At 40.7% G+C, this 25,526-nt stretch overlaps 1 protein-coding gene across 1 annotated transcript in view; it reads right to left on the reverse strand.

Moving 5' to 3' along the window:
• The window catches only part of tenm1 (teneurin transmembrane protein 1), a 351,544-nt gene that overhangs the window by 164,775 nt on the left and 161,243 nt on the right, over window positions 1-25,526 (reverse strand). The window contains exons 6-7 of the mRNA XM_041797861.1: window positions 24,790-24,963; window positions 655-857 (exon numbers count right to left, since the gene is read on the reverse strand). Coding sequence (XP_041653795.1) covers window positions 655-857; window positions 24,790-24,963 — 377 coding nt within the window. The remainder of the gene's footprint in view (window positions 1-654; window positions 858-24,789; window positions 24,964-25,526) is intronic.

Consider the following 25,526-nt stretch of genomic DNA (forward strand, 5'->3'; position numbering starts at 1 on the left):
CCGAAGGATAAGGTGGGGAACCACTGCTCTACACATCATGCAAACATTTAAGAGTCTAGTTTTTAAGAATAGTTTACAAAAATATTACTTTCTTCATTTTTTGTTTGTCTTAAAAACAAAAAATACATGAAACCGTCATTTAAATACAACAGTTCATATTGCATTTGCAATGACTCAGAATAATCACAGATATCTTTTCCAAATTGTGAACCTTTAGTTTAATCTGCCAAACATTGTGTGCATTCTAATGTAGAATGACTTCTTGCTTGCTTGATAAGAAATAATTAAAATGAGGAACTTAAAAAATAAATGCAAAATAATCACAACAGCAATATTGGGGGGAATTAGATTATTTTCCCAAATTGTTCAGGCTTAATAAAAATAAGAAGTCTCTGAAATTCACAAGTAAAAAGAACAACAAATCAGAGAGCTGCAAATGCATTTATTCAGCACTAATGGGATCCTTGATGTTGTGCAATTAGGAGGGAAAAAACCCAAGAGTCCACCTTTGTGTCAGCTTCCTCAAAAAGCATGCCTCGTGTGTCCAAACAGAGACAAAGTTGCACTGATGTGGATGTGGTGCGGTGTAGACTTTGGTTTTGGTTTTAAAGCCCATATGGGCAAACTGCTTGTCACGACAGCAGCCTTCTTTACCTGAGTGTGCGTGGGTGGTATATTCCGTCGTCCGTAGACCCCCAGCAGTGCATTGTGCGAGAGAGACAGGTTGAACTTGATGTAGGTCGGATGATGCACAGTCATATGAAACCTCCAAAAGAGTCCCGGTGGGATTGCCTGACTCTGCTGGGTTCCAATGTCGACCTCACCACGGTCGATCGCTCGGCCTCGCACCCATTTCTCTGCAGATAAAAACCACACACAGGTAATATTGTTAAGTCGCAGGCTGCAGATTTGTTAAGGCAGACAGGGGGCTCTTTTCAGTATCAGAGGGAGCAATTAATAACAAACCTGATGTTGTCAAACATCAGCGTGATCAGCCGCTGTACTAATGAAGTGAGACTGAATAGATGTCAGGAATGACTGAGCACAGGTGAAAATCCTGCTTTTCAAGAGACCTTGCTTTGGCAATCCTTTGGATAGGCTCTGCATAAAGATGAACTGCTTTAGAAAGGAAGTGTTTTGTCTGTGAGCTGTCTACGGGGGCTTTGTCATGTGCTATATTAGCATCTTCTAACAAGAAAGAAAGGGTGTGTGTTAACATGTGTGTAAAAGGAAAGAGACAGAGAGGTGGATGAGAGAGAGTGAAGGGGGTGCAGGAGCACGAACACGTGCACGCACGCATTCACAAACAGAGTCACAGCACAAAGATAGTGTCTTGAGTGAGAGCATGTTTTGTGTGCGAAGAGAATAGGTCTTTCCAATAGTCCCCTAGCCATCAGCTCCTCTCCTCCCCATAAGCCTTTATCAAGCACCAGGCCTGAGTCTTTTGTGAAGCGTAGCAGGCGAGACTCTCCAGCCCTCTTTGTGCGGCCTTTATGGAGAGATATATCTCTGCTTCTAAACTAAGATGGAGGAAATACGGTGACAGAGGGGAGCTGGCCGATCGTTACAGCCACAAAGGCAGAAGAACAGTTAGGGGCAGATTCATGGATGAGGATGCTCGCTCTCAATCTATAATGCCTGCAGCTTTACCACTCCATTATGGCGACACCATGCACACCCACAGACCAGCCGGCATATATCACACGCACTGTCACACGCGTTGGGAGGCAAGAAGTGCAGCCCCGTGTTTCTTATTGGTTTTCTTTTTAACCTACTTAGCTGAATGGATGTTGGTGTGCGTTGCTCAGTCACATATCTGTTGACAGGTCCACCAATGTGGTCCAAATAAATGTGGCAAAAACTATTACATCAAATGCAATGACATTTTGGACAGCCACTGTGCCCAGAGCATGTATCCATATTACTGTGGTGATCTCACTGACTTTTCATTGGGGGTAACACTGAAACTGACATTTGTCCTTTGGAGTGAAATGTCCAAAGAATTGTTGGGATAGGGTGAAATAACTTTCATTGAAATGAATTCTATCCATTGATAGAAACATAAATCTGTGACATCAGCAAAATTCCTAATCAAATTATGACTCTACATGAACCACATTCATCCAAGAACACTCTCGTCACATATTTAACCATTTTATTGCAAAATATAATGATGCATTTATGACAATGCATCTTGAATACACTAAAATTAGTTCAAAAACAATCAATCCACAACAGCATGAATCTAAACATGAGGGTGCAACAAGCTTCATGCTATGAAGGAGGCAGCTGGGGTGGAGGAGGTTAAGGTTTTCCAGCAGCAAGCAGGGATTCATGATAAGAATGTCATTCGTTAACACCACTGTGTTGAGACAAAAAGAGCTGTGATTGGCTGTGGGAGCTGTGAGGAGATAATTGGGATTACCTGGCTGTCAGCTGATTGTAGCTGGGTGTATGACTAGCGCTTCCTTAATGACCCAACGCCAAGCTTCATGTCCTTGCATCTGGGTTCTCTAAAATGCCATCTCCTCACTCCTCTGTCAAACCTGGAGTAGTTCCTGATCTGCTATGTTAAAGATCATCCCAAAGCACTTATAACCGAAAGGGTGACAGAGGATCAAGAAAAGAGATCTGAGGAGCGATAAGGATACATGAGAGCAGACTCCATGGAAGTCAGACATGCCCCCATATCAGGTATCTCTCATTAATTGGACACTGCAGAGGATCAGACTTCAATGAGACTTCACTGGATAGCAGGGACATTCAAAAAGATGCTAAATGCACCTTGGAACAGATTATGAACGGTCAGTTTCTAGCAAGTCAGGATATAAATGGACTTGGGCTCCTCTAGCCATCTGACTCAAAGCACTTTTGACACAGTAGGTCAACCTTCTTCAAACCCATTCACTCCATATTCACACACTGATGGTGAAGGCTGTTAAGTAGAGCTAATAGCATTTCGATCAAGGGAGATTTATTACGACTTTAACAATGATTTATTTCAACAAGTTCATGAAATGTCTTTGGTGATTAGACTTCATCCTGACATCTTTATGAACTTGAAGGGGGAGTAAGGTGACAGAAGGATGGGATACCCGCTACAGAGTCTAGACACTGGTGGTGGTGATGGAAGGAGTGGGATAAAATGAGGAGTGACCTGCTGAGATTGGTAAGGACACTGATGAGATGACTTGGAAGGAGTGGTTAAGGGGTGCAGGACAAAGGAGCTGGACCGAGACACAGATGAGATGTAATGGAGGTGGCTGGGGTGGAGGAGGGTTGCAGCGGTCGAACTGAAACTACCGACTGCGGAGGAGAGTAGACTATGACAGCTGGAGGATGACTGGCTCAGAATTTAAGTGGGTAGACGCCCATACCAGCTGATTGCCAGAGCAGGACTTCCAGTTTGAACTTACACTAAGCTTCATTAACACACATTAATAAAAGCTCCTATGAGAAAAAGATGGAAAAATGATTGATATTCGATCCCATCCAGTGTTATTTCCTTTAGAACTATGAAAGATAGGTAGTTCAGGCAGTTATTAAATATGAGACAAGAAAGAGGAAAACAAAAACACATGCACCACAAAATCAAAACAGACATCAACAGTCTATCCTGATTTGAAAGAATAAAAATGATTTATGAAGTGTGCTGAGACACCATTGTTAGTATAAAGGCTGGTGCTGTGGTTACTAGTGCAAAATCCTGACTCATGTTTGTCAGTGAAAGACTCCAGACTAGCTCGTGTAAATATAGGATGGGACTGCAATGGGACTGCAATGGAGTCTGAGCAGAGCGCTTAAATAGACACTGTTCTCTACATCTACATCTTAAAATGTATTAGCAACAGTAATATCCTCAACCTGCTCTGCTTTTGCATCCAGAAGTTTATAAAAACAGCCCCAAGGTGAGGAGAGGATATAGGAGCCAGCGGGTCTTGCTTGCATGCTGCTCATGCAGCAGAAGCAAATTATTCTTCTTCGTGTGTTTTGATCTGATGGTTTCTTCCTCTTCTTCACTGGTGATAAATAGCGGTTAGCAGGCAAACAAAACTGCCGCCCATATTGGCGGATAAAAACTGTCATGTTTTGTTTTCTTCTTTTTTTTGATAGTTCAGACGTATTCGCCATGTGACTATGTGCACAAACCGTGACACGAATACAAAAATCATTACCTCAGTATGAGAGGATTAGTTTGAAAATTTTTGAATAGGCCTGAAATACTTTGCATTTCTGACTTAAAGCTGCATCAAAGAAACATTTTCCACTGTGTATTTGGTTCAAAAAGGAAAATAGTGTGACATCCTGTCTTATGTGATCAGTGTCCCGTCACACCTCTACACAGGAGTAAAGCTACTCCTGTTGTTCAATTAGATACATGAAGTGAAATCAGACATATTTTAACCTTTAAAGGCAAGTTTATATTGTTCTTAGAGGTCTCCAAAGCATGCCTATGAAGTTTATTTCCGAAAAAAAACTCCAGTATTGAATTTTTGCATGTCTAAAAACCCCTCTCAGAACGAGCCGTTTCTGTGTCTGTGGCTTTAAATGGTAATTTGCTGTCTGACTCCGCCCCTGACCAAAACCCCCTTAGGAAATGGATGCAGCACTCGTGATATTACTGACACTTTTATTCCCCAAAGTTTAGACTGGGATTCAAACCATCAATCTCCCAGACTGTAGTCAGCAGTGTAACCCAGTGAGCTATCCAGCATCTCAGCTGGCAGCTGAGATGATCAGTAGAGGAGGGCGGAACTTTCCTCCAACTAGGGGAGGGTCAACCAAACCTGGGGGCGGGTGCTTAGGCCCCTGGTGAGGTCACTAGATGTCAAATCTGAGAACAGCTTGTTTCAGCACACATTTTCTAAAAGGTGGAGAAAGAGAGGGGGAGAGGGAATGGATTTTTCTGGTACTTGAGGGGATTGTGGACAGGCCAGAGATGCATATTTGTGTTAGAAAAGCCTGAAAAGTGATTTTTGCATAATATGTCCCTTTTAAACCACTAGGCCACCTGCTCTTCGGCTGCCATTCGTTTTTAAGGAATGTTTTCTCCCAGAAAGGGGCGGGGCTGACATCGTTTGGGGTACCCAGATGGGTTGCTCTGGTCTATGGAGTGAGAGGCGGGGTACACCCCAGACTTGGCACCAGTCAAATGCAGGGCTAACTTAAAGTGACAGACAATCAGGCTACGTTCAATTTAGACTCACTAGTTTACCTAACGAGCACGTCTTTGTTTCTCATATGAGAAACACACTGCCAACATGATCAACATAAGCCCAGCGTCACACAGCTGTTGGCAGTGCTGTTCTCTCCTGGTCCTGTTTCTTTATCTAGAAATCTGACTTGTAGGCCCTGCTCTCACAAAAATGTCAAATATCATGCTCATAAACGCCAGGCATTGGCTTTCTTTTCATCTCCTGTCTCCTTCATCTTCTTCTTCTTCCACAGACAAAGGGAGTGGAAAAAAATAAATTGACTAATTGCTTAATTGATTGAACTTGACTCAGCTGTGACAGGCGAGCTTGATAGAGGACAAGGACGAAAGGCAAAGTGGGAGAAACATGAGAGGAGGATGAGAACAAAAAGAGAGTTCAAAAAGGTTTGTAATGGAAGAGAAAAAAGGCCTGGTGTCTGTACGATGCACAAACTGTCCCTGCACTAAACAGAATGAAAGCCGGAGCTAAGGTATGCACTCATACATTCCTGCTGGATCTACCTCGGCAGTCTATTCTGTTTAATGCTAATCCCCGCTCCTGTGCCTCACCAAAAGAAAATAAAGGCCAGAGGAGGGATGGATGTCCTGAGGAAAGCAGCCTTTTATTCAAAAGCAGATGAATAGGGCATGGCAGTTGGCAGAACAGTGGCAGGCAGACAGGCGCAGGCGGGCGGGCTGACTGGCAGGCTTGCGGGCAGATGAGCAGGCAGGTCGTTCTGATGCTAATTACTGTATAGCGCCTTTCCAAGTCTGATGTAACATAGGGACAGAAAGCAGCGTTCAGGTCAGCCGTGAGGATGTGCGGTAGGGAGTGAGATATCGGGGAGGCTGGGGAGTTTTAGATTGGAGGAGGGAGGAGAGAAGAAAGGAGCAGGGCATGCCCGAAGAGGAGGTGGCCGTGTCAAGTTACAGCTGCTGATGCAAGAAAGAAGAAAAACCTCTTTGCATCTCTTGCTCTTCTGTCTCAGCAGCAGAGTAATACTGCAGCTTCAGTAAAAAGACGAGGCATTTTGGAAGTCCCTGAGAAACCAGAGAGATCTCACAGTGACTAGGGCTCCTCCAGGCCTCCCCAGCTGCTAAGATTACTGTTGTCAATCACCGTGCTCCACCAGCAGCCGAGCCCCCCTGTATCTCATCACAAAACCTCTGAGCAATCTTTGAAAATATCTCTCAAAACAAAAAAAGATGTTTATTCATACTTGGCAGGAAAGAGGACAAGCTTAAACAAGCCAGTATGTGAAAAGGGAGGTAGAATTTCTTCACACCTTTCTATCTTGTGGCTTTAATAAGCAAAAGCAGCTTGAAATTCACACTTGCTAACACAACTTAGAATAAAAATATAAATAAATGGCATCGTATGACTCCCCTTGTGCTTTTCATCATTAGTTGGCAGCAAAAGCAGGTTGTAAGCAAAACGAGTATTAAGGTTTTATTTCTAAATGTTGTTGAAAGGGCTGATGAAAGTGTGGCGGAGCTCATTCATGTCCGCCATCAAGCACACTGTGCTCTTGATGGAAATGATAGGTTAGTGGGCAGAGATGCTAAAAACCAACAAACTAAACAGGCTAATAATGATGTAGCCTCAGCCAATTATAGTGGTAGTGCATAATGCCCCCACTGACACGGCTCACCCGTGGTACACTAACACATGTACCGAGTACACTTTCTCCTAAATTAGCCCTTATAAAGCTGCTCTACTGCAGGGTGACTGCATCAGGATGCTTTAAGATTGAACTTTTTACATCACCCACATCTAATGATGAGCTAAGACCGCCAAATTGTCACCCCAGTCCACCTTTTTATGAGTGTTTCTTCACTTGACTTGTCCGTCTGTGAGTCGGCGTCTCAGGGCGTTTGTGCGTCTGCAGCGTGTAGCCAGAGCAGGAGATGAGCTACATTAGGACTTGGGACACAAGGTCTAATTAATTTCACTTGCCTGCGGGTTATTCAGGTAAAACAATTACACCTGTAATCTATTTTCAAAGGAACTAAACTGTCTTTGCAATTAATGTTATTATGCCTCAGATTCTAATGAAGCAGAGAACAGAGTAAAAGTGCAGTCAGGGTAGTGACAGGACTTGTCTGCAGGGACTGGAACCGTGGGAGTGTATGTGTGTGAGAGTTAGTCGATATTAAGGTGTATATGCCTGTGTGTGGATCTCACACACATTTGGTGCAGACAACATTAATAGTGTTCCAAATGCGAGAGAGATTGAGTTTGCCGCAGGATGAATAAAAATATCACAATGGGCAAGGTCTCTATAATTACTTGGATTCAATTAAGGGCCTTTTGAGCAGTTGGCTTAATAAGCTTTCAGCCTCCTCTCTCCACTGTGCAGCCTAATGAGTGTCAGTCAGAGTCAGGAGAAGATAATGCTCCTGGCCTTAGGGCCTTCCATTACTCTGCCGTTCTCACCTTCTACCATCAGGCCTCGGGCTACGTCTGTGACAGACAAGCCTGCCTGTTCACAAACTCACTCACTCTATCTTAACCTGAGAGCACTTACATTGTTATCAGTGTAATATGTTGTATCAACTGACACATGAAGAACACACTAGTGTTTTTTCTTCTTCTATTGCTCTCTTCTAAACTTGCAGAAATCTAGAGAAGGAAAAGGCCTGGAAAAGGAAAAACCAGCTCTCACTAGATATTTTTCCCCTCATCTTAATCAGAACCTAAATCCTTCAAATCTTTTTTCATAACTGAAAAAAGGATCCCTTTAACCCTCTCTACATGAGAGTTCTAAAAATGTCTATCTGATCAGCTTTATACAGTGAGTTACATTACAAGTGAATACTTCCTCCCACATTCCAACAATTTATGAGTAACAAAATTATTTTCTACTCCTTTTTTACTCCTTATTCATTCTTACAGTGCCTAAAAACAAAACAGAAATATATCTACAAAGTAATGCCAATTAAATAAAAGTATGTAAAATTAAAAGGTGACTGTATAAATATTCTCCCCCTTCAGTATTTACTAGATGCACCTTTGGCTGCAATCAGCACTGAGTCTGTGTGGATAGGTCTCAATTAGGATTGCACAGACACTGCAGTTTTACTCCTTTCTTCTTTGCAAAACTGCTCAAGCTCTGTCAGGTTGCACAGGGACTGGACATAAAAGCCTCTTTCTAGTCCAGCCACAAAGTCTCTATTGGATTGAGGTCTGGGATTTGACTTGTTGTCTTTAAACCATTTCTGTGTAGCTTTGGCTGTATGCTTTGGGCCATTGTTTTGCTGGAAGATAAATTATCACCTAAGCCATAGTTCTCTTGAATTTATTTTCCCCTCTACCTTTAAAAGCCTTCGATGGCCTGCTGCTGAGAAGCATCCCCACAGCATGATGTTGCCATCACTGTGATTCCCGGTGGGGATGCTGTGTTTGGTGCCCACTAAATATAGCATCTTGTCTGACGGCCAAAAAGCACAATTTTGGTTTCATCGGACCAAAGAACTTCATGGTCCACTTGACCATGGAGTCTCTTTCCCAGTCTCCCATAAAGCTCTGACTGGGAAGAACCCGGGCAACAGTTGTTGTATGCAGAGTCTCTCCCATCTCAGCTGCTGAAGCTTCTAACTCCTTCAGAGTAGTCATAGGTGTCTTGGTGGCCTCTCTCACTAGTCTCCTTCTTGCACAGTCGCTGAAAAAGACGGCACAACCTAGGCAGATTTAGTCTTATCCTTTTAATTCCAAGATGATGGATTTAACTGAACTTCAGAGGATGTTCAGGGCCCTGGAATTTTTGTTGTAACCATCCCCTCACTTATACTTTAAATGATGTTTTCTCTGAGTTGCTTGGAGTGTTCTTTTGTCTCCATGGTGTAATGGTAGCCAGGAATACTGATGAACGTGTGACTGGACCTTCCAGACATAGGTGTCTTTATGTTTCAATCCCTTGACACACAATCATTGCCCTCAGGTGATCCCAGTTTCACTAATTGTGAGACTACTAGCACCAATTGGCTGGACCAGTCACTTTAAAGGGGTAGAATATTTATGCAGTCACTTATTTTACTGTACATATTTTTGTTTAATTGACATTACTTTGTAGAAATCTATTTTGACATTAAAGAGGTTTTTTTTGTATTTTCATTTTTTTTGTCAAAAAAGCCAAATTATATCATCCATTATTGATTTATAAAATCAATAAAAGAATAGGGGGTGAAAACTTTTTGCAGGCAGTGTTCATGTGCAGAACCCAAACCAAGAACATTCTTTTAACTGATTTCTTAATTGATAATAGCTTCTCTTCTCTGGATTAATTTATTGATGTTTTCTATAAATGTATAATTTCATGGGCTGCACAGGGATGCAGGGTTTGCATGTTCTCCATGTGCACGTCCGGCTCCCTGAGGGTCTTTCGGCTTCCTCTCACAGAACAAAGACATGCTTGTTAGGTTAATTGGTAACTCTAAATTGTCTGTAGCAGTGAATGCGGGCGTGTATAGTTTGTCTCTTCATGTCAGTCCTGCAATTGACTGGCTGGTCCAGAGTGTATGCCGCCTGTAGCCCAATAGTAGCCAGGATTGGCTTCCTTTCAACCCAGAATAGGATCAACGCTATTGATAATGGATGGATAAATGGAGAGAGTTTCATTGAGCAGTGACTTTAATCATTTCAGCTTGTGACCCCTTGAAGAATCAGTATAATGCTTGAAAACATCACATTTCAGGAACAGTATTCAACAAAACAGATGACACTTAAATTCTACCAATTCAAAGCAGAGTGTTTAAGCTCCTATTATGTCTTGTCTGCGATCTATAACACAACCTTGATCCTGCACTGGAGAGGCGGTGGGGGTGGGAGACAATGTGGCTATCAAAGCCAGCAAGGTGAAAAAGTGCAGTGCGTATATGTCTGATTGTGTAATAATGTTCATGTATAAATGGAAAACCCTTGTGTGTTTGCTAGTGTAAAAGTACAAAAGCATAATTATGTTGGAACTTTGTTATAAAACTTGCAGTTTTGCAGCATTTAAAGGTCTAGAAAGAGATATTAACGAGGCATCAGCAGTCTGGTGGTTCGGTCTGTGGACTCCATGTAAAGAGGCTGTTGTCCTTGAGACAGGCAGCCTGGGTTTCAAATGTCATTCCCCACTATCACTCTACTACCTTACACCCACTGTATCTCAGTTAGAGCCCAATGTAAATATTCACTATAATTCTTGATGTATCCAGAAAATTCTGCCTGTAAGATTTAAATGTGTAGGTTGTGTAGTGTTTGTGAAATGCAGTGTAACATCTAATGTCTGTGTATTTTGACTAATGTGATTGCGTAAAATGTATTGTTCCAATGTAACCCCAAAAAGAAAAGCTTGCAGCTTATGCAAATATTTGGGATCTACACCCAAAGATTGGGAGCAACAGAAAAAGTCTGTTTGCTTAAGATGATGGTAACTCTTTAGTTAGGGGTCTGCAGATGATCCGTGAATGATCCTAAATTCATGCATGAATTCAGGCATGAAAAATAATGAATTATTGCATGAATTCCTGATGAAATATTAATAATGCACATGTATTAATATTATCTCATGCATGACTACATGCATTTATTAATGGTGCTTGAATCATCATGACTCATGAGTTATTAATGATGTTCATTTTTTCTTCATAGGTTAGTTTGAACTCAAAGGAACAAGTCAAAAAACTGACCAATCTGCTGAATTCCAAGTTGCAACACAATCATTCACCAACCATTCTTCAAACCCTCTTACACAGTTTTAAAAAAGATTCTGAGATTCACCTGATTTCTGATCTGTAATTTGCTCTTCACTAAGAAAAAATTCAAGCACACTTAAATAAAGGGTGAAAGAAAACGTGTATTTTATAAAACTGTCTCTCAGCAAAATTCAAATAAATTAATTGTTGTCATATGTGACACCATACAATACAGCAGTGGTTCCCAACCTGGGGTCCGGCACCCCCTAGGGGTGCACCAAACATCTCAGTGGGGGCTCAGAGCTTGGTCTGCTCTGAGGTTGTCAAAATTAGATTTGCACATATTACGTAAAATTGTAATAAAACAACATAAACAGTTTGTACAGTGATCTCTTGGTCAAGAAACATGTAGAGTCATTTTCTTTGGGTTTTGGGAATTAGTGAAACAATTTAATGGATGTTTTTTTCATGTGGGTTTTTGGGGGATTGGCTTCCCTTCGATAGAAGTACGGGGGGTCTCAGAGGAAAAAATGTTTGGGAACATTTGCAAAAGCGGTTTAAGATTTAAAATACAAAAAGGATATGACAATGCATTAATACAGACAAAACATTTATTTATAATTAACATTACTACATAAAGCCAGTGTAGCTAAGTCAGCTTTAGCAATGTGAGCTTTAGCAAAAGTAGCTAAAGCTAACATAGCTTTGCAGATAATGTACTGGCATAGCTTACCTCCGTTAGAGACAAAGCTACATTATCTGTCAGCCTTAGCAACATGAGCTTTAGCAAACCTAGCTAAAGCTAATGTAGCTATGCTGATAATGTACTGACATAGCTTACACATCTCCATTAGCTCATAGCTATGTCATCTGTTAGCTTTAGCAACAGGAGCTTTAGCAACTGTTGCTAAAGCTAATGTAACAACGGTGACAATGTACTGGTATAGCTTACATAGCTCCATCAGCTACGTAGCTATGTTATCTGTCAGCTTTAGCAACATGTGCTTTAGTAAATGTAGCTTAAGCTAATGTTTCTAAAGCTAACTCTGCTAAGCCGATAATGTAGATACCCAGCTAGTGTAGATGCTTTGTGAGCTTAGCATTAGCTCCGTTAGCTACATTTTTCAAGCAGCTTATGTAGCTATGTGTTCTATGCTGGCTGCGTTAGAATGTTTTCATAGAGGACGAGCTTTTTTCCTGTGAGCAGACTGTTTACTCAGCTTTATCAAACGTTCTGTTATCAGGTTTATCATGTCAGGTTTTGATTTCATACTTTTGGTATCAAAACCCTTAACTTAACCCTTACCCTAACCCTAACCCTAAATGGAAGCTTAATCAGATTTTATTTTGAAAGAAGAATAAATTCAACAGTCTGAACATTGCCTCATGCATTGGCTGCATACGATTTCGGAGAAAAGTAGCAATTAGTCTCTCCACTTTTTCAGTATAAATATAAACAAAAACATTATAATATGATAATCTTACTCTTTTCATGTTAAAATTCTAGAGCTTTTATTAGGTCTAAACTGCTGCCTTCCGTGTGATGCCTATGCCATGAAGAAGACAGCCTATCCTGTGAGTATATGCTGAGAGCAACAAACCCACTGCTTACGCTTACAGATCTGAGTACATATTTGCTGATCATGCATGGCGTGTTGTAAATTCTCGTGTGTATGACAGCCAATTGAGAGGCAGATTTCAGTTGGTATTCATGGCTTCTGAGTATTTTGACAACTGAAAGCATAAAAAAGTGAGATTTCTGAACCAAAATAAACTAAATCCACAATTATGATTCAGTACATTTGCAGAATTGTACACACATTTGTGGATCTTTGTACAAATTTGTAAATCTTTTAACAGATTTGCAAATCTCTGTACACATTTGCAGATCTGCATACATATTTGTGGATTTATTCACGGATTTGCTAATCTGTCTATGCATTTGCAGATTTATGTACAGATCTTTGTACACATTTGCAAATAGTTTTGCAACATTATTATCTACCCACTATGTTAGAGAAGTCATGCCTGTGTGGAAGAACATTAATATGGCAGGGCTGGTGCACTGAAGATGATGGAAAAGCACTTCATTCATTCACTGACACTTGAAGTCACAAAAGTTAGACTACTCTGAGTGACATGAATTTATGAAATTAGAACATTAAAAAGATTGAAATGAAAATAGCATAAATATACATGTAAAATGAGTTGCTATAACTTGAAATAGGTAAGAACTTGCTACTTAATAAGTGTTGTTTTTCATAGAGTATTACTTATGCATCTTAACCCTCGCTCCCTTGTAATTTTTATCTCCATCTGTCCTTGTTTGTCCAGAAAAAGGACGTGCAGAAAGGTGTTAATAAAATAATCATTTTTCAACTTTTTTTTTAATTTCACTGCTTCAAATCTCTTCAACAACTTCAACCCTGACCACTTAAAAAAAAAAAAAAAAAAATCAATGTTACACCCTTTTTATGCCAGTTATTGTACACTATGTCACAGGTATTTTTTTATGGTAAAAAACACAAAAACACCATAATTCCCTTATGAAATGATCTAGAAAAAAAACTTTTTTTCAATCAATACAGTCTGGTCCATGCCAATGATGAGTAGTAAAACTGATTTTGATGCATTGAATTTTTTTTGTAGTGCCAAATTTCATATTTTAGCTCCAATTGTCCTTGTTTGTCCAGAAAACGGACATGCAGAAAGGTGTTCAAAAAATACTCCGTTTTAAATTTTTTTTTTAAACTTTCACTGCTTCAGATCTCTTCAACAACTTCAACCCTGACTACTAAAAAAAAAAAAAATCAATGTTACACCCTTTTCATGCCAGATATTGTACACTATGCCTATAACTTGGATTCAGTGAGATAGCATCCATGCTAAACAGATGAGTCTATCGGAGCGTAAAAACACACCAGTTTTACTCTCCTTTTCTCGAGCCTTGTCCTCTACCAAATCATATGTGAGCGAATGCTTTTGTTCATGTTAGGTTTATTTTATGTACAGGCATAAAAAATCAGAGGATATATGTAGGATATGAATCATGAAAACGCACATTTCCACCTCTAACCAAAATGTGACCACAAATATGCCAATTAAGCGCATATATATATTTACTGTATATTTGAGACATGATATACTCTTACCTATTGATCGAAAGGACCCGTGCATCCTCATGCATGTCCACCCACTTGCTACGAAGTGAGGGCAAAGTTGAAATTGTCCAAATGTCCCCCTTTCTTGGTCCCAGACTGCAGAACTCAGAGGTAACATTTCTGACAGTAAACACTACACCATGTCCAGTTGTAAACATAGACACAGATTCACACTCGAGCACACACGTAGGAGCACACAAACTTTTCCTTACACGTCTAGCTCACTCTCAGACATCCATATCTAGTAGCATGAATCGGTTCATTTAATTCTGATGTTGTTTAGAGGGTGAAAAAGCGCTCCAAACAGGCTGAGTCCATGGAAGGTAAACCATGTGTGCGTTGGTGAAGGGGTTAAATTGGTGCGCTGGCACGTTCTGCTGGATCACTGTGGAATGGTGAAATTTAGATCCCTGGTGATCGAGTGACTGCAAAGAAACAGGTGTATAAGTTGTTTTGGTGCCATAGACACACAGTCAAAACACGTGTTTTTAATGGAAGTCTGTGTCCGATTTCGGACAAACAAGGATGGATGGAGCTATTTTGCATCAATCAAGTTCTATGGGCAACACGTTTTTTTTTTATTTTTTTTTTTTGATATGAAGAAAAATAATAACTTTGGCCAAATTTGATGCCTCAATCTATAAAAATGTGACTATCAACTCGAAAAAATGATGCTAAAAATGATGAATGTCCTCAAAACGGACATAGTAGGATCCGAGGGTTAAGTATGTTAAATTCAGTGTTTTACTTTGTTTTTTAAGGCCATTTGCATGTTTTTTTTTTTAAGCAGGTTTACTAATTGGGTTTTACAGTGTAAGCATTTGAACAGTGACAAAAATTCATCACCAACATGATCAGATTGAAATAAGACTATCAACTGGAGTGTAGACTGATGTAAGTAGTTTAAGGGGTGTCACAGAAATATGACTTTTACCAGACATTTAGTAATTATAGGAGTTTATTTAGAGCACTTCTGCTAGGAGCACCAAAATACTCAGACAATAAACTGACAAGCAGTTTAGGCTTTGTGTGGACCTGTTCCCTTGTTACTCAAAGACAGATGAAGCAGACAGACGGTCTGGAGATAATTCCAAGTGTTGAATCTGCATTTCTGAGTTTTTTTGACTATGCCTATGGACGTGACTGTACTTAAATGCACTTTCATCTAAACTCATATTTTCTGCGTCAGGCCATGCTGTGGCAAAAGTGGTATTTCTTGCAAAGTTGTAGTCTGTTTACCAAGTAGATCTAAATTGACTTTGATTTATTTCTTTATTTATTGCGTTTGATGCCAAAACGAAACACATCAATCTAGTACTCAAATGTCAAGAGTGGGTACTACAAAGCCCCCTGCGCATCATAAAATCTGTCATCTCCACTGTAAATATTGACTGCAGCCTGAAATCATTTTGAATATTTTCTGACTTTATATTTGGCTGAGATGTTTTGAATGCAAGCTGAGTAACAGACACAAGTTTTGCTCTCAACTTGAGGTACTCAAGCAGGGGGTTCACTAAATGATCTATACCCTCTCTACATGTGTGTGTGTGTGTGAGAGCATGTGTTACATCCCCAGACTGTATCCCAGCGTGAGAAAATCAATGAGACCAATGTAACAGGGACCAGTCCATCAGCATTTGCACACATGCACACACTCATCCCTCCTACAGACACATCTCCCTTTTCCCCCCGCAGACATGCATCCGCTGTGCGCACGCTTTCCTTACTCCTCTTCACACATACACACTGCTCAGCCTCACTCCCTCAACTCTCTCTGCACGCAGTCTGGAATATTGATGTGCTCTTTAAGAGCCCTCCTCTCTGTCTGTGTCACATTCCATCCATCCACACACCATTTCCAACCACACCGTCAGATCGAGTGAAAACAATTCAGCACTAACTCCGCTTTCATACACGGGTTTATACAATCATCTCATAGGCTCAGATGGCATTTCACAAGCTCTACATTTCATCATCTTTGCATTATAATGAGGCATTATGCAGCTCTACTGTATGTCAGTTTGTATCATTTCATATCATTAATACACTGCCATTCCACAGTGAGTGAAATATTATCCACCAACTTTAATGTACTTCATTAAGGCAGGGAATCCACTGACAGAAAATTTCTTCTCTGGGCACTACTGCTTTCATCTGCACCAGAGGCATCTCTATGTGTGTGTGCTAGGTGTGTGTGGGCATGCTCGTATTCATGCCTGTCAGATGCAGAGGAAGAAAAGAGGGGAAATCCGGGGAGCTATTGCATGCACATGCACACAAGCCTGGGGTTGATTATCATGGGGTGAGTGGCAATTAATGTAGCACTAATTAGAGAGGCTTTTATGTGTGGAGGACTAAGAAAGGCTCCTGGTGATCTCTGGAAACTCCTGGAGAGATAGCGCAAAGAACATAAAACGCTGCACAAGACACCAGCCACCAGCCATACGAAGATGACACAACGTGTCAATTAGTATCTTTCACTGAGCTGCGGGCTGCTTCCTGAGGTAGATTAGAATCCTGACTTTAGGGAAGAGGCAACAAATCAAACAGAGAGCCTATCTCTATGGCACTGAAGCTGACACTAAAAATACATGAACGAGAATACAAGAGGATTACTACCTTCCAATCATTTCCCACGCTCGTTTCATCTCCCAACTGTGTCATATCAACACATGAAAAAAATGATAAGTATCCTCCAATCAGCCTCCTATTGCTCCTCAATATGTTGGTATTTGTGTTTACGGCGGTGCATCAGGAATAAAATCAATTACCCAAAATATAAAAGAGCATTTTGCTGCTTGCTTTATTTGTTTTGCAGACAAAAGACATGAAAATGGCTAATAAGTTGCTCCATGAAAATTGCATTTTAATGCCGGCAATCATTTAGCTTTTGCCACTTTAATGGCAGATATCTGGAACATGCTCCAGGTAGACCATTCTCCATCAATCACCCGTCTCTCCTCCCATCACTCTCACCCCCCGTCTGATGTTTTTATCGTTCCCATTCCCTGCAGCCTCCCTTCACCATCATTCGCTGTGTAATCTCGGGGATTGTGTGGTCTCTTGGTGTGAGAGGTGATGGGTACAGCAGGATGAGCGTGATAATCTGCCACACTGGATTACAGTCTAATCTCTAATCTCTCTGGCCCTCCTCTGCCTGGGGACCACCTCCACCGTGCCAATTTTATTAATCTGAGCCCCCTGCATCAACGGCTTAGCTTTGCCCATTTTGATTTCCCAGCTTTCATCAAGCATAAAAAAGCAATAGGAGCTGAAACAATAGATTGTTGTGACGCAATGCTCAGAAGCGAATTCCATGACCCCTTTGCGCTCTATCGGAGGATTTAACTACTGATGAGAGCCTTAATCCTCTGAATGTGAGGATTCATCAGGAATAGTTGCTTTAGGGACGTCCCAGGTTGCCTAAATTGCAGCGAGCTGCAGTTTGGCTCGCACATTCTCTGTATAAGTGCTGAACATGGGCTCTAACAGCATCCAATGTAATATCCATCAGAGGGAGACTAAGCGTGAAGGTTGCTGTGTCCTGCCTGACTTCATGACCTGGAACACTCACAATTAATGTCCCGTGTCACGGGGTTAAATTGGTGTTAGTAATTCCTCTGGCTAGTTGAGAGACGACAGAGTGGGAGAAGGCTATTCCAGTCACGGACTGGCTAAGAGGGAACATGATTAACCAATTACCTTGCCTTTCTAATAAATGAGTAATCAGTTCAAGGCTGATCTCTGGACTGATGCCTCTCTATCGTATTGGAACATTCATTGTGCTGAGTGTGTTATGTATGCAAGCCCGAGTCCTAACGCAATAGAAACTGATTGGAATTCATGCCAATGGACATAAAGTCAGTCTCAATATGGTTCAGTCTTAATGTTTAAATGTGCATAATTTTCTGTTTTTGCATCTGTTCTCATAATTGTGATTCCCTCCACAATGATCGTGCATGTTAGTAGGGTTGTAGTTTTATCACAAAGCAAAAAAAACAGAAGCACAAAGATATTATGATAAAGTTAGAAAAAGATGAACAATTTGTGACCTCCTTTTGTATTTCAGCTGGCCTGCATGTGTGCTTGTGTGTGCCTGGCCCACGGGTGTTTCATAAAAGTGGCTCAGGGATGTAGAGCTTGTGAAAAGCCTGTTTTATAAAGTCTACTTTACTTCATGTAAGCAGAATAACTCACTTTTAGTTGAATTCTGAGCACAGACCTTGACATTGCAAGATGGTCACAGTGATACAAAGAGAAGGAAGTGTCTGCAACAGTTCACAGCCACAGAACATCAAATGTTAGATGTAAAATGTAAATTCTGAAATGAAATCTAAAAATGAATACTCCCACACTCAAAATTTTCTAGCTGAGTACTTCCATCAACTTGATTATTTCAAACAATTTTCAAAGCAAGAGAAATTCTTGATTTCCATGGTGTCTAGTGCAGTGGTTTTAAATCTTTTCTGCCCAAGCCACACAAAGATCGAGCCAGAATCTCAAGGCAAACTCAATGAATGTCCGTACAAAAGTCTGAGAACCACTGGTCAAGTGTATAGCCACCAAGACAGAGCGGCAACGACACAAAATATTTACTGTTGCCATGGAAACACTGGACGTCACTTCAAAGTGTGAAATGCTGCTGTAAGCTGCTGTTCTGTTGCTGGATCTCATTCCCATTTCATGCTGCTTACTCCTGAGGGACCATGATTATTCATCTGCTTTATGTTGTTTCTGTGTAAGAGCTCCCTTCATTCTCCCACCTCCTGACCCTTGTAATGTCTTGATCTAGACGTTTCCATTTTTTAGAGATGCTTTGCCCTGCCCCACCTGGCTCACCTGAGAAGTATCTTTTGAAATAAGAAGTCTTTAAAGCAGGGGTCTGAATTTTTTCCATTTGGGGGCACCTGCAGAAATATAAGGAAGGTGGGGCCACTTGTATATACCTCACTATGAGGGTATTCAAGTTAGTAAAACCGGTCTAATGTAGGTCAAGATATGCTTAGTGATTATGCTGAAATGGCTAATTCATGGCTGACAAGGGAAACAACCAATTATTTCAATGATTTTAGGGTGGCCAATCAGATTGCAGGGGGCCCTAGCTACCACTTGCTCCACCCCTGGAACGTCACTGGTGCTGCTATTTGCTGCCTTAAGCCATTAGAGCAATATAAATCAAGATTATATTTTATAATTCTGGTTGCCAATTTGTTTACCATGTGCAGTGTCGTCTCAGTTCATCAAAATTTTTGATGTTTCAGAATGGTGGCACCTCCTTGTGCTGAAACTAAGAAGAACATGCACAAGTTTCATGCTCTAATGTGGGCCATATTTCATTTCAATTTCAAATTAGTGGGCCGATATAAAGTGGATCACAGGCTGCATTTGGCCCCCCAGCCATAGTTTGGACCCCTCTGCTTTAAAATAATAATTTAAAAAAAGCTCCATCTTGGCTGGACAGTAAAAAGGCACTGTTTTTGTGTCATGGATTAAGTTTCCACATTGAGGGAAGAAAGCTGTTAAAAGTTGCCTTCCTAGTCAACCTGTGAGCTATCCCGGGATGCTTTTTGGGTAGTTCACAGTGGAAGTGAGCACATCCTGGCATCAAGGGCTAATCAAGGGGGTCTGCCAGGGGTGGCCATGCCCACCTTAGAAATGTTTGGCCACACTCAAATTCTGCAAATGCATCGAACAATGATGAATGCTTTGTAGGCTCAGAAATATATGAAGACTCATTTTCAAAGTTTTACTCTCTGTTGAATACTGTGCTACACTGCATGGTCCAGATGGATGGAGTTCTGGATGGTTGTTGGAAGGCCACCATGTTCCAACAAGGCTGCAATGTCAGCAAGGAGGTGGTGGAGTGATGTTTTGGGCTGGAATCATAGGAAGTGAGTTGGTAGGCCCTTTTAAGGTGCCTGATGGTGACAGAATGACCTCAGCAAAATATGTGAAAATATAAGTTCCAATTTCCTGCCATGGTAGAAAAACAAGGAGCGTGCTTTCTGGTGTAAAATCACTTTCATACAAGATAACGCACCATCTCATGTTGCAAAATATACCACTGAGGCCTTGGCTGCTATGGGCATAAAGGGAAAAAATTCTGATGTGGTCGCCATCATCCCCTGACTTCAACCCTATGGAGAACCTGTGGAGCATCCTTAAAAAGAAGCTCTTTGAGATTGGACAGCAGTTTACCTCAAAAAAGCAGCCACCCTAAAACTCACACCAATTCTGAAATGATGAACTTTGTATTTGCTTTTTGTCTGAGGACAAAACTCCTCAGTTTTTCCGGTCTTAGCTTTTGGAAGAATATCGAGAGGAAGCCAGCACTAGGTAAGGACACACCAGATGTGGACAGTTTAGTAGCTCAGTGGGTGGAGCAGGTGGCCCTAAGCAGTGGCTACAGCCCTCAACAAGCTGGATGTGGTATCAATTCCCAGTCCCTGCTCTGTTTGTGGAATGTCTTCCTCCATTCTCTCTCCCCATGTTTTCTGTCTCTCTTCAGCTGTCCCATCACTTAAATGCAGATTGTCGTAGAAATCATTTTTAAAAGAAAAAACAACACAAAAGTACCACAATACTGCGTCAGTTTGTGTCCGTGCAGCTGTCTCTCCCACGCTGGCTCGGTTTTGACTTTAGCAAAATTAAGCTGGCCAGGGCCTACTTGCATATGTGCTCATTCTGATGTATCAGGTGATGGGATACATGTGGCTGGTTTACAAACCTGCCAAAGAGGAGAAAGAAAAAGTTACCATGGCATCCACTGGGGTCCGTTCTACCATCATGGATGCTTTTAAAATAATTTTCAAGATGTCAGAGACAGCCCTCTTTGTATGTACACATCTGCTTAGAGTATAAAATTGCGCTACACAGATACAGATGTTTGTGTGGTGAAAGGAGATGTCTATTGCCTTTGAACTCATCTGGGTTGCTACAACTAGTAGTCATCAGTAAGGTGAGTCATAACAGACCATTTCATCACTTGATTCTTTTATTTTTATTTATTTAAATTCATTTAACCAGAAGAACCTCATTGAGTTCAAGAATCTCATTTACAAGAGTCCTGGCCAAGACAAGCAGCAGCACAATCACCAAGTTACAGACATAGAACAGGGAAACTATTATAAACAGAAATCAGACAAATCCTCGCCACTGAGCAACTAATCATTAGTCAAAACATCTACAACCAGATGCATCGTCCTCCAACACTTTTGGTTTACTTTAAAAACATTTAAAGAGACCAGCTCCCGCAGACATAAAGTCTCCTGTAGAAGATTCCAGGCTGCAGAAGCAGCATACCTGAAACTCCTTTTGCCCATCTCAAGACAGACCTTGTGCATAGAGAGCAAAAGTCAGCTCTGGTCTGAAAGACCCCATACAGCAGGGCTATTCAATTACAGATTCAACTGGGCCAAATTTTAAGACCAAGAAATGTAGCTGGGCCGGACACGTTGGACATCATCATTAAAATGACTGGTTGTACTGCGCCTAGTAAGCAGCTTGTTATGTCAAATTTCAAACCAATACAGATCAATTTGATGATAAATATGCACTATTTATACATATTCACCCTTTTAAATTCGGTAACATGACAAAAGCACATGAAAAAGTGCATAAAAACACACCAACAGAGCTGTATTTGGACATAACCTGAGGTAGCAGAAATGTTTTTTTTCACTTGAATAAAAATAAAACAAATAGGGTGAAAAAATAAAATGATGTGTAATGTTATGTAAATAATAATTTTCATCACATCTTACCCAGGCATATCTTTAAGTGCATAAAAACTAAATTTGCATAATTGTAGCTACAGTTGAAAAGGGCATGTTTGGTATTGGTATCTTGAGGCTACTTCTTTCAGCATCACTAGCCACGCTTCAACACAATGCAGTGCATCGTAGGTAGACTGTTGCTAGGCTATGTTGCATTCACAGTCTGAAATGCTGTGGGATTTTATGAAAACTTTTAAAACAGTTGCCCTCTGCATCTCTGGCATGAGCACAGGCTGGGCCACTTGGGGGTCGGTCCTGGGACGCACGTGGCCCCTGGACCGCTAATTGACTGGGCCTGGATGTGGATGTGGATAGGATGTGTTTCATTCTGTTGTGATACATTTACAAGTAAAAACACCACAAAAATGTGCATATTTAGCTACATGAATTAAGACAGGATAAATAAATGTTATTCATTGTACATGAAGCCTGTATACTTTAGGTGACGCCTTCATATCTCACTGTTGGACCACCCCAGTCTGGCTTCACCGCCATCTGGAATAATGTGCCTTTAAAGTGCATCCTACTATTGAGTGACTTTGAATACTAAACAGGCCTAAGTCACATCATTTGTTCATAAAAAACACCAAAAGTAATTAGTATTCACAGAGTGTTGGATGTGTGTAAAAAAACAGTCCCTCTACTGCTGTTGAATTTTGAACAAACTCATTTCAGGATGTCTTTTATTTATTTTATTTTGGTGACATTTCAAAAGAAAATAATGGTGAAAATGTTGGCTTCAGTAGAAGTCTGCAGAGAGGCTACACGTTTGTTTCAACTTTTTTTTTTTCATTGTGAAAAATAAAAAAACTTCTGTAATATACTGGAATAGTGAGCAGACACTTAAGAGTACTCCATTTATTTAGAATTATAGTCTGTGTCATTGTCAGACACACCAAGGACAGACTGAAATAAGGAAATATTGTTTTTTGTTCCAGGCATTTCTCTTTCTTTTCCCGTCAAGCCTGCTGCCAACTTCTCCTTCAATGCAAATCAACTGTCAAGAGTTCACAGAGCTTTAGTTGTGTTGTGCTTGAAGCAGCTAAGATCATTTCAAGCTGCAGAGATGAAGAGCAGAGTACAGAGGTCTGCAGAGTTCACATTTTTCAATCTAAAAACCGATCGTTTTGTTTTATCTTTTTTTTATTATTGTTTTGCAGTGGAGGCCAAAAGCAGTCCTGACTCCTGATGTTCAAATCCTTCGGCCCGTGGGGGTGAAGGGTCTGAAGACAAATCAAACTTCAGCCTGAACAGAGCATGCTTAAAATGTCATCACTTTAGGATATTTATCAGACTTTGCACAACTTCTTCTAAAGCCACAAAAAAAGCTTTACAGAACTTTTCAAATATGCATCAGAACTCTCCGACACCTGTAAACATTCTTTGATGTGTAAAATCACTGAAGCTCCCCATTAACACTAAAAACACAGTTCCTAAGATTTTAATTAAGCAGTAAGAACAGCCCCATGTCACAACTGACTCATTTCCTGGATACTTCTGCAGAAAATAAACTTTAATTTAGGAACAGAAGCCTGCTTCTGCTGCTCAGATTGATTATATCACTTCCGCCAGTAAAGCTTTAAACCCATAAACTCGAGTAAAAAGCTATCTTGATAAGCAGCATGTCTCAGACCAATAATTATGAAAATTCTGAAATTAAATTATTTTGCCTTTAAAAACAAAATTTGAAGTCAGTACCGACAATGTCCTTGATGCAGTCCTTGCAAGTGTCTTTATTTGGGAATCAATGAACACTAAGAATGTCCTTCATCATCCTAACATTAAGATTTCCTATTCAAATCAGAGCTGCACTGACTCAGAGGTGTACAGCTTTAGATGAAGAGATATGCAGGAGAGCATGTTCAAAATGACTCACAGATGACACCACTGACTTCAACCCTTTAATAACCTATGGGGCCTCCTTAAAAGGAAGCTCTATGAGAGTGGACGGCAGTTTATCTCAAAACAGCAGCTCTTGCATCGTCAAATAAAATACACACAGAAACTGTACATGGATATATAAATGGATGAGAGAGTTGTTGAGGTGAAATCAAAGAAGGGCTCCTATTGATCTGTAAAGATGTTTTTGATTGAAATAGCTTTGATTTGAGGAAAAATGAACCCCAATGCAAAAATTACAACTACACAGAACACAACAGAAACTACTGAATGTTTTGAAGCTCTGTTCTGCATAATAATTTGGAACACTGCAGTTTCACACAGTTATTTTGCAAAAACTAATTGGCAATTTTGTTGAGTAAAATCCAAATAACAGTGTAATTGTTGAGGAATGAAAAATCCTACTGCCTGCCAATTATATAGTCTATTTAGGAAAAAATGAACAAAAACAGTATATGCATGATAGTTTGGAACAGTGTAACGGCGATTAATCAGACCCACCATCAGAGCACAAATTCTTTTTAATCGCAATTAAGGCATATCAGCGACTCCCTGCGGCCACAGCGATGTAAAATAAGTCCACCACTGCTCCTTTATGTCTCATTTTACTTTGAAAAACTGAACAGATCTGGGGAAGTCAAAGTCATCTGAGCCTTTTTGATGTTCTCTTATTTCATTTTCAGTCCATAGCAAGTTTCTTTTTCCATGACCAAGCACATGTTCAAATCTTCAATCCCCTGATAAAAGAAGGTCTGAATATAAACAGGAAATCATTTAGCCCCAGTTTAAGACAGTAGTAAAGAAAAAATTTAAAAATGACACAAAAACAGTTTTAAATGCAGAATAGTGGAATTTCAAAATTGTTAAATGTGACATAAACTAAAGAGGGAATCAGCCAGTTACAGTTACAGTATAAGAACTGAAGCACTTAAAGCCGGAGCTCATTCAGCACCCTTAATTTCTAATAAATAACAAATTATTGTTTTACATTTGCTTTGTTGTTACTGACAAGAGAATCCTGTAAACACAAGAGTGCAGAACATCTGTTATTCTGCTGTGTTCGGTGTGGGTGTCAGCTCACCTCTGTCACCAGCGTGTGTGTTTTCAGGGTTGAGCGTGTCCAGCAGGTGGATTGAGCTGGTGGGTCTGGTTTTGCTGCGGTCATCCTGTTGATGGTCCGCTGAGCTCAGGCCATTCTCATACAGCTGGCTCTCGCCGTGTCGCAGATGCCAGGTCAGACCTAACAGGTGGACGGCTACACACAGCGATGCACACACACAGGGAAGAGGAGAAAGAGATAGCAGGGATCATTATTCAGAGCATGCAGAGGGGTGTGTCTGGATCTCCTTTAATGCCCATCTCTGAACTCGCGGCTCCGTTTATGTGCTTATTAGTGCCCAGCAAGGCAAGGGACAATTAGCTGATACTCACAAAAAAAACACATAAGTGCACGTCTTGTAAGCGTGTACACATGCGCACATGAACAGAGTGTAGCAGAGGTGGGCAATTAAGGCAGATCTTTGGAGTCTGAGCCCAGGGCTGGTATTAAAGCGCTAACACAGTCTTTTATGCATGACTAATGATGCTTTGAAAGCTTCTGCCGATTCACAATCCATATGGGCCTTTTAAACAACAAAGGCTATGGGTGGATGCTGGATTCCCCCTCCCACTTATAAAACTGTTTACTAGGACGACAATCCAGCATGCTATTAAACAAAAACAACTACCACCTGCCCATTAAGGAAATTAATTAGCGCGTTGCAAGGCTGTCAATAAAATATTCAGTAAAACAGTCACCTTCCTTTGACCAATCACCAT

Source organism: Cheilinus undulatus, linkage group 10 (genome assembly GCF_018320785.1).
Source record: "Cheilinus undulatus linkage group 10, ASM1832078v1, whole genome shotgun sequence".
Lineage (NCBI taxonomy): Eukaryota > Metazoa > Chordata > Actinopteri > Labriformes > Labridae > Cheilinus > Cheilinus undulatus.